Here is a 16,358-nt window from a genome sequence, read left to right as displayed (position 1 = left end):
GACTGAGCACAGCGCGTGAGGGGCTCAAAGAAGGGAGGACAGAAGCCAGTGCTTCGTGGCAGGGGATAGCCTGGCTACATGCAGATCCGCGGCCAAGCCTCGAGAGCCGAGTTCTGCCAGAAGAGAGGACTAAAGGAAGAGGAGGGACTGAAGGGGGTGGGAAGAGAGGATCGTGAAGGCCGATCGGCAAAGAGTAACGCCAAGACAGCTTCACGTGGGGGTGGGCAACTTTGATAGAGTAGAAACCTCTCCCTTCCTTTTCAAAACCTGTCCGTGGTCTTCTTTCTTCTGAGGTCCGTTCTCCGTCTGTTCCGAGAACTAACCATGAATCTCCCCAGGATGTGCCTCTTCCTTTGTGAAGGCAGGCTGGGACTCTTTGGAAGGGCTGGCCCGGCAGGCACGGGGAGAATGAAGGAGTGGACTGCGAAATGGTCTACAGATACGGACGTAAGAACACACGAACACACACGAACACACACACACACACACACACACAGGCTTGCGCGCGCCTTTCCATACCCGCGACCTCCCTGTCTTCTCCACCTGCTTCACTGTCTAGGATTGACGGATCGGAGCTTCACCTGCAGCATCTATTCTATCTACTCATACAATCCCTTTTCAAGTCCCTTGCTTTTTATCTTGAAAAACTTTCACCGCCCCTTCCCCTCCCTTTCCGAGAAGGGAGGAGAAGGAGGAGGAGGAAGGAAGGAAGGAAGGAAGGAAGGAAGGAAGGAAGGAAGGAAGGAAGGAAGGAAGGAAGGAAGGAAGGAAGGAAGGAAGGAAGGAAGGAAGGAAGGAAAGAAAAGAAAAGAAAAGGGGTGGGATAGCGCTGGGGCTGGATGGCACCAGCCCTCCCCGCGCTCCCACCCCAACTCTGCTGCCGTCACGTGGTGCTTGTAGTGGGAGGTGGGAAGAAGAGGCGAGACTTTTTTTTTTTTGGGTGCTCTGGCTTTCTGGGTACTTTCCTTCACTATCAGCTGCAAACTCCTGAGGCGCGGCACTCCGCGGAGACAGCCAAAGAGAGCAGAGCGCGCAGAGCTCAGAACACGAAGCTTGGAGCCCGGGAGCGCCGAGCCCCGAGCCCTGAGCCGGGCGATGTGGGCGCTGCTGGCTGCACCTGGGGCTTCTCTCCGTGGCGGCGGCGGTAGCACAAGCGGCTGCAACGAGGGCCACAGCAAAAGCAGCAGGAGCCGCCACAACCGGTGCCGTCTCTGATGCACCTTCCGCTCCCAGTCTGCCGGCTCCGGGAGGATGTGGTTCCTCGGTATCGTTACTACTTTTTGGGGATTGTTTTTGCTTCCAGGTAAGACACACAGAAACACACGCTGTCTCTCTCACGACTCTCCCCCTCTTTTGCCAGTGGCACCCACCTGCTTATCTGATTGCGTTCAGTGCTTCGGCTTGAGAGGGGGAGTTTTGCAACCGCGTCAGTAGTCCAGAGGTGCTAGACTGGGAAAGTCTCCAACTCCCTCACTGAGGGAGAAGAATGAAGAGAAGGAGGGAAAAAAAAAGAAGAAATGAAGTCCGTTGGGCTCCTCTGTATTTATTTGGGGTTGAATTTACTGAGCATCTGGGGTGTAGGATTCGGGGATGTAGAGGGAGTAAGAAAATTGTCTCATCTGCAATGGTGGGAGGAAAAAGCTCCCCCCTCCAAGATCCACAAACCATCGCAAAGTTATTCTTCATTCAACAGCCTGTAGGAGTAGCGTAGCCGACAGGTGAGCAAAGCACCCGAGACACCCTGCCCCTTTGGCTCCTGGTCTGGTTATTGTATTTAGGGGAAGAGGGCTTACCTGTGGGGAATGCGGGGAGGGCGAGGAAACATACCATAGTAGGCTCCAGGGCTCATTTCCCCTAGGGCAGCGAAGTAGCAGCTTCCAGACTCGACCAGATTAGGTAGGTCTTGGCGATCGCAATACGACACCGTTTCTCTCTTTTCCTGATTGACTTCGTTTCCAATCCCTCAATGATCCCCCAAACCTCTGCAATGGAGGAGCGGTAGAAAAACTCCTTTGATCCTGGTCTCTTGGACTGCTGACCTCATCAGCAAATATGCCCTTACCCGAAGGGTGGTATGGTAGAGGCACCAGGAGGAGAGGGCTAGGCTGTCCTGATGCATCCGGCCGCCCCCCTCCCCACTCTAGTCCTGGGTGTAAGCTTATCCCTATCGCGCTGCAACACGTTACGATGCCGAGGAATACATCAACTAGATATGTTAGTAATGGACAATATAGGGAGCCAATCCCTTTTGTGGAACCGCGGGGTCTGAAAGGCAGCCGGGCTTGGGGGACCGACGGGGGCGCTGCAAGATCGCTGCATGATACCAAACGTCTATTTGCCAGTTCCTGGGGGTGTGGTGGTGTGAAATTCTGAGTATGACCTTTAAAAATATATGTATACATGCATATGTGTATGTGTATATATACATATATGTTTTAAGAGTCGTTCTGCACATTAATTGTACATAAGGCTAAAAGAATCATTAAGTCCTGTGTAACCAATTAGCCGTTAAATGAATTGGTGCTGAGTGGAGACTTACTGCTCTTCTCACGTCCTACGCTAGCAGGGCCACAAAACCTCCTTTCTCCCATGGATGGCCTTTGAACTATCTTTAAGAAAGGAATAAGGGAACTGAAATGCTGAGGTGAGGGTGGCGGGGGGGGGGGGGGGGGGTAGGCCAGAAAGATGGAAGGCTCAAGTATTATCCCTTTGCGGTACTCTGGTTCTTTGGAATTAGATCCTTTACTTTGCTCTAGGGGAGGAGAGAATTACTTTTTGTTTATTTGGGTTCAGTCCCTTCGGGGTGTGACAAGACACGTTGCGGTATTTCACAGATAGTGATTGTCTGTTCCTCCAGGTTTTGCCCTCCAGATCCAGTGTTATCAGTGTGAAGAATTCCAGCTCGATGATTGTTCCTCCCCTGAATTCATTGTGAACTGTACAGTCAATGTCCAAGACACTTGTCAGAAAGAAGTAATGGAACAAAGTTCTGGTAAGACTCCAAAAACTCTCTGCTCCCCAAAGGAAGTTCTTAAATTACCATAAGAGGGACTGACTTTGATTTAACTAGCTCTGGCGTGGGGAACCTGAGGCCTCGAGGCTACATGTGGCCCTTTAGGTCCTCAAGTGCAGCCCTTTGACTAAATCCAAACTTCACAGAAGCTCTTTGTGGTTGTCACAGATTTTGTTTTGAAAGACTGGGAAAATGAATAGTTGGAAGTTACTTTAATCTCATTAGAGTTAATTACCAGGGTTTTTCCTCTGGAGACTTGAGAGAGAGAATTCATTTAAATTAGTGGCTCTTTCATCTTGACATTTATTTAGGTGGCCACCCCATGCTAAAGGATGATCACAAGTCAGGGAAATATATGAGTAACCCAGTTTCTTCTATGGGCAACTAGACAGTGGGATGTAAGACGTGTCAGGCTGAAATATAGAGCCAGTTGAAGTTCCCCAGAGGTCAGTGCTTGAAAAATGAATTTTGTCATAGAAACACACAATATTTCTTTGAAGAAGGCTGTAGGATCTTTATTTAATTTTAGGACTAATGCATCAATTTCCAGTCACAAATTGCCAAGATCTTTCAAAGGAAAGCAGTTCTCAGCCCCACCATGATTGCTGTTGATAAATTGATTGCAAAGAGTCTTGTAAGTTATTAAAGTAAAGGGGGAAGGGAGGATCCTGTCTGAGGTGCCTTTGACTCCAGTACTGAAATCTTTCCAAACTGTCTTGTGGTTAAAGATTCACTCTTGGGTTAGAAACCATTCCCCTCAAATCCTCTAAAACTTAACAGAAACATTGCTTCCAGGGCCTGAGTGGCTGAGTTTCCGTGCTGAGCACCTGACACTGACTTGAATTCCAAGGTGAAATCTGTGTGCTGAAATTTGGACCCTTTGAAAGAATATCATCAAATCCAGTCTTTTATAAGAAATCTAAGTGAGTCAAATTCAGTTTAGGAAATATTATCTTTTGGAGGATCATTGACAAACAATAGTTTTGGTGAAAATAAGAAAATAGCTTTGTAGGTTGTAAAGTGTTTTAGAACTGTTTTTATATCTATATACCTATATATAGATTATATCTATAATATTATATCTAACTACTGGCTACTATCCCCCAGACTGAACCCTTTATAGCATTTTCTTCTCTGGGAAACATTACCCCTAAATTTGAGGGGAACTGAATGACAGAAGATGAAATGTGACTTTCAAATGAAAATGAAAGGGTGTCAGTTTGAAACTATATTGGGGGTGGGGATGGGGAGAGAGAGGAGTGCTTCCAAGGAATTCTGTAGGAATCTCTTATCCAACTGTGCCATCTAATCCAACCATTTCCTGGGCAATGGCTTGTAATTTCAATGATGAGGTACATATGTAGTTTCCTGAGTACTTGATTCTTATTTTTATTTGACAGCTGGAATCCAGGTCCCTTTCCCCAAAAAAAGTTTCTAAACACCTTGAGAAAAAATTGCTGGGGTAAGAAACATGTCTTAAGAGGGGAGGTTGTGGAATTTTATGGTATTCAGTTTCAAGATTTTGTTCTATGTTTTAAAAATTACACTGAGAATGAGTTTCTAGCATAATAGGTCATTTTGATAAGTGTTTCTTTGACATTTGTATTTAACCAGTCATTGTTTGAGCATTTTATTTAAGAAATAACTTTGCCATTCTTGTACCAAAGGAGGCTTTGGTGACTTTAGATGGTGTCACTAGCTATTGATTCTTCACTGGTACTTACAAACAGTCAGAACAGTAGTTTAGAGTCTACCAAAATGGGATCTCTAGTAGACGGCTTTAGGCAGCTCTTCAGTCTTTTAGAATTGCTTCCTTAGGTATTATTACCTTGAATCTGGTTGAGTCAGAGATTAGAAAAAAAAAAGAGGAAATCAATCTTAACAGAAACATAACCAGAAGGGATATCACTTTTCAGTGAGAGGTTGGCATTCTCATAAACGAATCCAAGGATAGTAATTTATATGTGATATTCAGTGTGCTTCTTTGTTTCATTCTCATAACCACCTAAAAAGGAAAATAAGGCCAGTGTTATAACTTTGTTTTAAAGATATGGAAACTCTGGTCCAGAAGAAAATTATACAACTTTCTGCTAACAGTAAAAGCAAGATCAGAGCTTTAGGATTGGAAAGGGAACTTAGAGGTCATATAGTCCATTGCCCTCATTTCACAGATGAGGAAACTGAGAGCCAGAGAGATGAACCAACTTGTTTAATGTCACACAGAAAGGAGGAGGAAGGCCTGGGAGTAGAACAGAGCCTTTGGCTTCAAATAGAGCATTCTTTCCACTATTCCATGCCAGGGCAATTTTTCCTCTAACCCAGGTTGTTCTATAGGATTTCTTCCTGGGTTTATAGATGCGGACCATGGGAGTTAGAACTGGAAGGGATGAGAGAGAAGGAGAGGGAGAGGGAGAAAAGAAGTGAAACCTAAAGCCTTCCTTCTAAGATTCTTAACCATATGATCTACTGGAAAATTCTGTGACAGGTTTGTGGTGTTATCCATTTCTGCCATGAAGCTAGAGAAAGTCAAATAAATTCATGGAGCCAAAGGTCCAAGTAGTTAGTGGGGAAGCCAAGACTAAGTAGGTTTGTGTATACAACAATTAAGCTTTTCTAGAACCATCCCTAACATAAGTTTGAAACTTGAATAGTTGTAGTATTTCTGCATTAAATGATGATGAAGGCAATGAAAATGCCACATTGACTTCTATGCCACACATTTCAACTTAACCAGGAAATTTCCACACACTAAATTAATTACAGGCTAACCCCAGACACCCATTCACCACTTCACCTATTGCTTTCTCACACATGGTTTTTGGTCACTGTTAGGAAGCAAGATCTTAAAAGATCTTTTTATCAAATTTATCAAAAAACTGATAAATAGTACACGAAAATTACATAACATGGCTTTAAGAACCATAGAATGTGAAGGCTCCTTAGAGATCTTCCATTCTAATACAGGTATAGAAACTGAGACCCAGAGTGTCTTGCCCCAGGTCACCCAGATAGCCAATTAGGCACTAGAACTCAGTCTAGCAAGTCTGGACTACGCTGAATTGTCAATAACATTTACCAGCAACTTGGTTTAAATCTTCCATGTTGTACCATGAAGTTGTGAGAACTTAAGAGAATTTTAGCATCTACAACCTGGAGGCCACTGGATTTATTAAACTGACTGGTTTTTTAGTCCTTATGATTACATGTAGCAGATGCAACTTGTCTAGCATAAAGAAGGATGTGGTGTAAAAGAAAATGAGCAACCCCAAATGGATTTGAAAATTGTGCTTGTACCCAGCAGTTTTCATAGGTTGAGATTCTAAGTAGACTAAACAGTGGGAAAGTGGAAGGACTGTCATGAACCAAGCAGGTTTGACATCAAGCAGTAATGAAAAAATTTCCCTTTCAAAAAATACTAATGCAATATGTAGAGGCCTTCAGTTAGTCCTCTCTGTATTAAGTCTGCAAACTCAGCTCTTAGGAATTTTGAAGCTGGGACATTTCATTTTCACTTGAAAGTATGTTTAAAATTAAAGTTAACCTTTACCTGTTCTCCAGAATGACATTCTTATTAGGTGTTGGGGTTATTTTTTCTCCTGATCTTTCCCTCCTTTACTCATTTCCTGAGTCTGATGGTGATATGGCACAAGATCAGACAAAGGGAAGGTTTGGTTCATCATTTTTTATTGTTTTTGCTAATTGGTATTTAAATTTTTGCATAATAAATGACTGATGCTCCCATATAGTGTATTCAGTAAATTAACATCTCCTTATTAATGCATTTGATCATGTCATTTCACACTTATTGAAAACTGCAAGGTATTTCAAATATTGATTTTCATTTCACACTATACTCCCCAAGTTTGAATTTTTAACCTGGTATATAAAGAATGTGAATTAGCATTTGCTTGACAGTGTAATCTTGTAATTAGAGTTTTTCCTCTTGACTAGATACAGTGAAAGGGGTGTAATTTAATTTTTATAGACTAGCCAATTTCTACCCTAAGTAAAATATAGCTCTGTTGGTGAGCAAAATGTTACAGTTTTCCTAAGCCTTATTTAATAAAGTTAAGTAATAGTATATTGAGGAGAAAGTCCATAGTCAGAATCGGTAGCCCAGTCGATTTCTTTACCCATCCTTTGCAACATTCATTAATCTATTTGTCACTTTTGCAATAGAAGGGTTACTGATTTACATGCTCTGATGTGTTTACATTATAGCTGTATAAGGAATGGCTATTTTCCATTATAATTTGTTAGTGCTCATTAAGCCATGGAGGGACCATTTTTTTTTTAATGCTCTCTCAAACACTATATAAGGCACAAGCAACTGTAAGAACATCTTTCCCATGTAAATGTTTGTTCAGAACTAGGAAGATAACTATAGCTTGTTCTTTGAATCCTTGCCCTCTATAGTTTTCTGAGTCTTACAATAATAGGTCCTCATTTCTCCTTAAAGAAAAAAAAAGTGTTTTAGACTTTTACAGGGGAAAATGGCACTAATGATTCTTACAATATGGGCTCTTTTTAATTGAAATTCTTTTCTCTCTTTTTAAATTAGCCAAAGACAATTTATCTAATACCTGTAAGAAACTTTAATTTCCAAAATGGGGAGTGGCGGAGTCTACTTCAATCTGCCTCTTATGTCAGTTCTCAGAATGCCAGTTACTTAATAGATTCCTTGTATGTGCAAATTTGTTCTTAAAGTTTTTCTCAGAGCAATTTGAAGGGTATTTCTATTGAAATCTATTAGTCTTCCTATTTTCCTCTAGCCTGCATTGCCACTACTTTTTTCTTTCCATTCTTCCTTGCCTCTAGCTCTCTATCCCCTTCCTTTTCTCTCCCCACCCCCTTACTGAATATATTCCAGTTAACCCAGCTGACAAAATTCAAAGGAATGATCTGTGTCTTCACCTCGGTAAGGAAGACTAATGTGGCCTTAAAAAACTCAGGAATTCACATGCCAAGACATATATCCTTCCATATTCATGCTAGTCTTGTTAATTAGATATTATTGTCTTGCACAATACAATTACTAATTGTGGAAGACTAAGATTCCACACAGTGTCAGCATCTTTATCTTGTTTTCCCCGTGGGGCTCGAAGTTTTCCCTACTAATTTGCCTCTCAAGAAGGAAACGAGCATTCTTTCACTTTCTTTATGGGGGAAATATCTGGCTTTGGGAGAAGAATCTGGAGGTAGAATATGAAATACCTTTAGTCCCATGGACTCCCCTATAAGTTATGCATTTGCTTATGTTAACTTTGCAGCTGAAAAAAAGCAGCCAATAATGACCTCCAGCTTCCATAGACAAAACGTTTGAAGATTGATCCGTATTCTCCCCTAAAGCTAATTCCTCCCACAAAGATTTCATGAAAGCAGCAGTCATTGGTGGTTTTCATAATGAATTTAAACAGAGAGGCTTCAAAGCTGCCACTTTCCCAAGTGCAAATGAAATGAAGTTAAGAAAACAAAACACACCATCCTCTTTTAACTTTGGAAGCAAAATCTGCCTCCCTTATGTGTCTTAAGGAAAAACCTTGAGATCTGTAAAACCTCTCTCTTTATATGCCTTCTGAAATGTTTAATGATGATTTGGGCTGTGATACCTACATTTGGCGGATATGTTTCAGCCAAACACCCCCTCTCCTTTCCCCCACCCCAATCTCAAGCCTTCACTACTTTTTAATTCTCTAGTGAAGAGAATATAGAGGCAATCCTTAATTTCTAAATGGCCCATATGTCTAAAAAAATGCTGTCCATTACTCACATACCCTGTTGTTAAACTTCGAACTTTTAGAGGCTCTGTGAGGTCAGAAATGGGAGAAGTGAAGAAACTGTGGGGGGGAAGAAAGGAATAATACTTTCTGGAGTATTACTCTGTAATAGTACTACTCTGGCCATCAGAGAGTAAGCCTTAGGGCAGGGTCAGCCTATACAGCTGCTGTTTCCCCAAAATAATTCCCTCCAGTTTTTTTCACTTTAATGTTCTCAACCTGAAATTCTACCAATTAGGGATTCATTTGAATTAATAAACATCCTCTTTTAAAAAATGGAAATACCTCTGGGCAGGTATTCAGAGTCATTAGTCATTTACCTTAATGTAAATTAGTTCATTTGGTTTCCTCTCTTGCTAATACCTAAATGAGCTCACAGGGACTGAATAAATGAAAGTTTTGATGGGATGGAAGGAAGGTCATTAATTCTGAAACATGGAATACTTTGGAGGGGGGTTGTTAGGTCAGCAAGATAGCATTGGGAACCTGATCATCTGATAGATTGAATAGAAGAGAGGTGTACAAAGAAAAGTGAGAGGATATTGAAGAAAAGCTCCATTTCAGAATTGTTTCCAAGGTCAGCTCTGTACCCGCAAAACCAGTGAGCAACTCTCTTCCTTCCTACATTTCTTGGTCCTACTCCCAGAACCCAACCTCACTGAAGGTTTAGCTATATTATAGGTTAAATAGCCTGTTGTGGATGAGCTTAGGAATCTAGTATACATAATTATGGTTATATATATATATATATATATGAATGTATAAAATACATATTATTTTTGATCGAAAAAGTTTCCTAAGTTTCAAACAAACATAAGAACAACTTTGTAATATCCTGTATTCAGCAAGGAAAAAGAAGATTCAGATTCTAATCATTTTTCTGCAGTAATTTTGTTATTTCACCTTAACAAAATCAGTGAATACTGAGTCTGGGTGTCCCTGAGACAGCTAGGTGATGTAGCAGATAGAGTGCCTAACCAGGAGTCTGGAAGATCTGAATCCAAATGTTGCTTTAGATGCTTAATAAACTATGTGAATCTGGGCAAGTCACTTAGCTTCTCTCTCTCCTCTTCTGCAAAAATTGGAATAACAATAGCATCTACTTCACAGGATTGTTGAGAGGAGTTCATGAGATGGGTGCTACAGGTAAAGCACATTGCAAATATTTCTGTAAATTAAGGAAATTGACTCATACATGTGAGAACATAGTGGGACGGTCTCCAACATTTCATCCAGTTGTAAATCCTATAATCCTATATAGTAAAAGGAGTAGAGTTTGTTTCTTAAGCTAATCACAGTAAGAGCTTAAGGAAATGAGATGCTTCAGTTCTAACCAGTCCAGAAAGACCAGTCTTAAAATTTAAAACCAAGAGGTATCCCTGGAAGTCACGTCTTGGGCTATTTTCAGACATCTCCTAGAGGAGTTCCGTTATGGTAGTACAAGGAAGCAGCTAGATGGCTTAGGAGGAATCTAGGTGCTCACTGGATAGAGTGCTGGGCCTGGAGTCAAGAAGACCTGAGTTCAAATTTGGCCTCAAACACTTAGTAACTGTGACCTGAGTCATTCCCAGCACCTCACATCCCACATATCTGGGCAAATTGTTTAACCTCTGTTTGCCTTAATCCACTGGAGAAACAAATGGCAACCTCTCAAGTATCTTTGCCAAGAAACCCCCATAATGGGATCATGAAAGAGTCTGTGAAATTTGTGACCCCCACCTCACTAAAGGAGCTGTCAATGATACATAAGGAAGAAAACATTTATAAAAGCTGGATTATGGAAATAGAGCAGAGCAATGGATACAGCAGAGGACAGTGCCCAATCAGCTGTTTCTAGAACTTAATTAAATTCCTAAAGCCTCTACATTATATGTGAATGTAACCACTGGGCATGTGCCCCCCCCCAGCAAAGTAACTCCCTTTTAATACAAAGCATAGAAGTTTAGCATAGTCATAGTCATACCCCCTGGTTACACCTTGTGGGCATATAGTTAAGCTTAGCTGGCCCCCAAGGCATGGGCTAAACCTACATTCTTATAAATAAGCTTAGTTGGCCCCAAGGTACCACCTGAGCTCATCCTATGTATACACCCCAGATAAACCTCCTTCCCCTCCCCTTACACCTGGTTATGCCCCTCTAAAATTGTATGAAAAGCCCGTGGTTTTGGCCAGCTGTCAGCCAGCCTATGCCACAGCAGACCGCCAGCATAGTCACTGAGGCTGACTTGTTAGTGGGGTAGAAACACCTACCTACACGATCTGGCCTTACTGGTTGCCTTAAAGGGGTGATCTGGTACCTTCGATGTACAGTCTATGGCTCCCCTTCCTCAGGAATAAATCACCACACAGGGATAGTAGTGACTTGGCTTTGCTGGCAACTTGATGGGCCCTTCAGTAAGTGCAGACAACTTTGAGCAGTTTTGTCTAAACTTGGCCTTAGAGCATTTACACCTGCTGGTACAATAAACATCTTGTCTTGGGCATTACTCTCTATCGGACCTGAGTCGGTCCCAGCACCTCACTTCCCACAAGTCAGACCCAACTGTAGGACTGAACAACAACACAGTACATAGACCTAGAGCACTGGACTGGAAGTCAGGAAGACCTAGATTCAAGTCCAGCTCCAGACATTTGACAAGGTGACACTGGCCATGTGACTTAACATCTCGGAGCCTCAGTTTCTTTCTTTGTAAAATGAGAATATTGGAATCGATTTCTAAAGTTGCTGCCAGCTCTTAGTCTATGATTCTGTGATACTACTTCTTATTTAATTTTTGGTTCCCAGTCTGAGGAAATCCGTGTGTGTGTGTGTGTGTGTGTGTGTGTGTGTGTGTGTGTGTAACATATATGTACATGTATATATTTTTACAGAGAGAGTTCTGTTCTGAGATATTGCACTTCTTTCATTTCTGCAAGATTCTGGGGAGAACTCTTAAGTTCTGCAGACTCTTCCCCAGGTTAGGGGGAGGGAATGAAGGGGGCAATATTTAGCAACCCTAAGTCTTCCTGCCTCAGTCCTCTTCTAAGCCCCAAACTGATCAAATTTTCTGAGTTAATCCCTAAAGCTTCTAGGATCAGAGCAGGCATCCTTGGGATTCCTAAAGCCTTATTGCATGATTTCCTGGTAACTACTTTTGCTATACTGAATTGATTTATCTCTCTTAAGATACAGAGGGTCTCTAGGGTTATGGCTGCTTTCCTCAGGATGACTAATGCTCTTAGGTAGGTGATCCCATTCAAGGCATCTGGCCACACCTAGAACCTGTAAGAGCTTTTGCCACTTCAGCTGACAGAGACTGAAACGAAAATCTTCTATCCTGCCACAATAAAAGTTGTAGCTTGAAAGAGACATTAAAATAACTTATTTTGGTTAATGAAAGCTGATTTAATAATCTCTTTCCACATCTACCTTTAGATTTTCCTCTGCCAAATCATTATCTTGGCCACTAGGAAGACAAATAACTGTCCTCTTTGGAGGTGGGAAATGAGACTTTGCTCTGTGCTACATGCTGTACACTTGGACCCAGTCACTGCCCTAGAGAAGCTTCTACTCTGAATGTACATACATGTTTCTGTTTCAAGGGAGGAAAAATGCTGTTAGGAAAACATCTGTATTTCCTGTTCTAAAGGCCCAGATAAAAGACAAAATATGCAACCTGACTGCTTCATGTAAATCCATGATGAATCAGCTTGCAAGTGAACAAAAGAATTATGGCATATGCCATTAATTCATTCTATATGGAGTAAACTTGGGCCTTAGCTGCATTACAAATCAGAAACTGTTTTCACATGCCAAAGCTGTAGGGCATGTTCTCTTATTAATAAATTGCTTCCAATCTTTCGATTGCCTCCAACACTACAAAGCAAGCAGGAGATGAACTGAATTAAGTGCATTAGATAAGGTGAAACCATGGAGAGCTTGTAATAAATTGCTTTTTTTTTAGTGCTTTTAAATACAATAAGGCAATGATGGCTCAAACAGTTGATTTCAAGTGGTTTATGACTTTGCAAACCATGAAAAGGATCCAGATGCAGAAGTGATGAAGTGTTGTATTATTTTAAGGAAGTTGTGATATTTGGTCCAATGCATTTCATTTCTCACTGGACATGGACAATAGCTTTTTATGTTTTTCTATATCTTGGACTTGTTCGAGAGAGATGTGGAACGAAAGGAGATGGTGCCAGAGGCGGGCGGCTCCTCACACAAAATGCTTAAATTGCCATAGCCTAGCACACATTTTTCAAGTAATGAATATGAATTTCCAATGTAGTTTACTGTGCCCTCCACCGAGACTTCTACAAAGAGCATCAACTGAAGCAGGTGTATTAAATGACAGTTTCCAATGGGTTTTATGCACTATATTTTATTGCTTATGCAAAATCCAGCAAACCACTTGGGTCTCAGGGTAACTTCAGAGAGCTCTTGCAACAAGAAAAGGCTAAGAAGTTGACTAATGATGCCATTTCCCACCTCCTGAAGGGAGTATAGGGGAATCTCAACATCAAAGTCAGGATATGCTTCCTTAGAGCATTTCCCTACTCTTTGGAGGGAAAGATAGAGGGTGGGAGCTGTGCCTAAAGAGTGATGACTTAGCTAAGTTTCTTTGAAGGGTTGAACAACTTTCCACTCGGTCCTGTCATTGTGTATTGGAAAGGGAAGACAGATGAAACAAATCAGCAGGCAGGTATTTTAAGTAAGGGAGAGCAAGTTAGGAGTGGGGTGCTGAGCACAGGTGTTTGTGATTTATTTTTTAGAGTTTAACATGGGTCTAGAGATAAAGAAAAACCAAATGCCTTTCTTATCCTTACCAGTCAGGAAGTGGGGTTGACAGTTAACTTTACTTGGTGTGCATAATGAGTTTGGTGAGGACAGTGGAGGTTCTCTGGCTACTTGCTCTGTGTCGTATTCCCCAGGCCAGTGATTTCCTAAATGCTGATGCTAAGCTTGTTAGTATTTCTGTGTAGTCTCCGTTAATTGTGTTAAACAGGACTGTTTAAGTTTACCCTGCTCTCAGAACCCACCCAACACCCTGACTTCACCAAGAGTGAGTACTGAAAGTTGATAACTGTTGATACACTCAAGTGTGTATACATTTGTGTGTGAAATCTAGTTCAGAAATATGGTAGAGATTAAAACAGGTGGATTTATTGTTGTAATCACTGAGCATATCCATTTTAAGGAGGTTGTACTGGGAAAAGGGAGTTACGAACCCCCAGTACATTTAAGCTTTAGAATGGTACTGGGGGAGGTTAAGCACTAAGCTTGCTCCATAATGGCAATAGTAACATCCACAGCTTATGCCTTTTAGTAATATCTGTCATTTATGGATCAACTGTAAAATAAAACTCTTCCCAAATCCTAGTATTTCTCAGTGTGCTTTACAAGCCAAACCAGCTGTTATTTTGAACAGAAGTGTTTCCAGCTGATGGATGCAGATGTATGGAGTTAACAGTTGTGGTTACGAATGCTTATACACACACACACACACACACACAACACACACACACACACACACACACACACACACACACACACACACACACACACACACACACCCATTTGAAGATGTCACCACTCAGATAATGTCATCATTGGAAGGTTTTTGTGCCTGTAGAGGAACTCTAAATTGCAAAATCATTACATTATTTGGAACTTTTATACCTTAGGTCAGCACTTTCCTGGGCAAAAAGGAAATTCCTTCACAAAGAGTTACCTCCAGCAATCCTCACACCTATGGACAATGGTTTTGAGCATAGGAGTTGAAAACTGCAGGGTGCCCTGTGTTATAAGGCCTAGTGGGGAAGAAAGCTTGTGAATCATCCCATGATGTAACTCTGTTTGCCTCAGTTTTCTCATCTGTAAAACGAGCTGGAGAAGTTGGAGAGTCAGACATGACTGAAAAACAACCAAACAACATCATCATCATCATCCTTTTGGGGAGTATCCTCAGGTTCCAAGAATACCTAGAACCATAGAATCTCAAAATACCTGAAAAAACAATGGAGAATATTTGGTATCCAGCCCTTATTTTCAAAATGAGGAAGCTGAGACTGAGAGACATAAAGTGACACTTTTCCCAGGTCATAAGCTGGTTAGTGGCAAAGCTAAGTATATATCCCAAGGTCTTCTGACTGCTCCTGGTTTAGAAGATTCTCTCTTTCTACCCTACCCTCCTACATACTCCCATACCTTTTAAATGTTGGCATTTAAGGCTTTTTTTTTCAAATTTAACTTGAGACCACTCTTCTACAATTCCTGAATTCAGAATTCCTGAAAATTATTCTTTTTTTTTTTGCTGCTACATTCTAAAATGCTTTAAGGGGGAATCAAAAGGAATACAAATTAAGGAATAGAAATTACCTCAGAAATGGTGTAGTTCAATTTCTCCCCTCCGCCACTTCTTAAAAATGAGGAAACTGAAGACCATCAAGATTAAATTGAAGACCGCTAAGGTGACAGAATACACACCCAGGCCCTTTGAGTCTAAATCTAGAGATCTTCACACTTTAAGGGTTGAGGAGCAATCCTCCCACAGATTATCCTCTCTTACTGTGGCTATACTATCCTTCTTTCCTAATCTTAACCCTTTAGAGAACTATGTACACTGTCCTTTAGTCAAGAATTTCTTGTCTTCGTATCTTTCCCAACCTCAACATTCCATTACTCCCATCATCCTCTACCTCCTTTGCCTTCATTTTTAGACACTGCCAAATGAAGGTAAAAGCAACAAAGCTCTTTTGACTGGTCCACTTGAAATTTGTTTCTAATCTCTACTATGCCTTCATTACAATAAGGTAATCCTCCCATTCCTCCCCAAATTGTTATTTATCCCACTTGCCACCATGGCTATTCCCAACATTTTCTTCTCTCCTTAAGCCCCCCACAATACTCCTTCCCCTACCTCCTCAGCTGAAGGCTCTGTCTTATATGGAAGCCATTTGCCTCAAACTCTGTTCTCTCCCTCTCCTCATCACTAGACCCTACTCTACAATCTCTTACTATCACCACCTTTCCTTTAGTTCTTTAGGAAGAGAAACTTCTGTCATTGTCAAGGCCACTCTGTGTCTCTCTGCCTTCCTGTGCATCCCTTCCCTCCCTGATCATTTGTGTCTCTCTCTGGCTCCGTCTCTCTTCTCTCTATGTGTCTCTGTCACTCTGTCTATCCCTCTCTATGTCAGTCTGGGTCTCTTTGTCATGACTTTCTCTCCATGTGACTCTCTCTCACTCTCCCTGATTTTTTTTTGGATGTGTCTCCCTCTGTATGTGTCTTTCTCTCCCCCTTGCCTTCCCTGCTGCCTAAAAAGATACTGATTTACCTCATCCTTGGGGGTAGTAATTCACTATATCCTACTGTGCCTCCTCCGTCTTCCTTTCCCATCTAAACTCTTTGAAAGAGCCATCTATACTTAGTGTCTCCACTTCCTCTCCCTCTCTTGTAAGCTACCCGAATTTTGGCTTCTGATCTTATCACTCAACTGAAACTTCTTTCTCCAAAGTTGCCAGTAATCTCTTAATTGGGCAGCAAGGTGAAGCAGTGGATAGAGCATGGGACTGGGACTCAGGAAGG

General features: G+C 41.6%; 1 protein-coding gene across 1 annotated transcript in view; it reads left to right on the top strand.

The window, feature by feature from the left end:
• The first annotated feature begins 760 nt into the window (after window positions 1–760).
• The window catches only part of LYPD1 (LY6/PLAUR domain containing 1), a 36,276-nt gene continuing 20,678 nt past the window's right edge, over window positions 761–16,358 (top strand). Inside the window, exons 1-2 of the mRNA XM_021009477.2 lie at window positions 761–1,303; window positions 2,858–2,992. Of these exons, the coding sequence (XP_020865136.1) occupies window positions 1,252–1,303; window positions 2,858–2,992 (187 nt within the window). The 5' untranslated portion in view covers window positions 761–1,251. The remainder of the gene's footprint in view (window positions 1,304–2,857; window positions 2,993–16,358) is intronic.

The sequence above is a fragment of the Phascolarctos cinereus genome, unplaced genomic scaffold (genome assembly GCF_003287225.1).
Source record: "Phascolarctos cinereus isolate Bilbo 61053 unplaced genomic scaffold, phaCin_HiC Scaffold_726;HRSCAF=1367, whole genome shotgun sequence".
Taxonomy (NCBI): domain Eukaryota; kingdom Metazoa; phylum Chordata; class Mammalia; order Diprotodontia; family Phascolarctidae; genus Phascolarctos; species Phascolarctos cinereus.
This window is presented reverse-complemented; position numbering and strand designations above follow the sequence as displayed.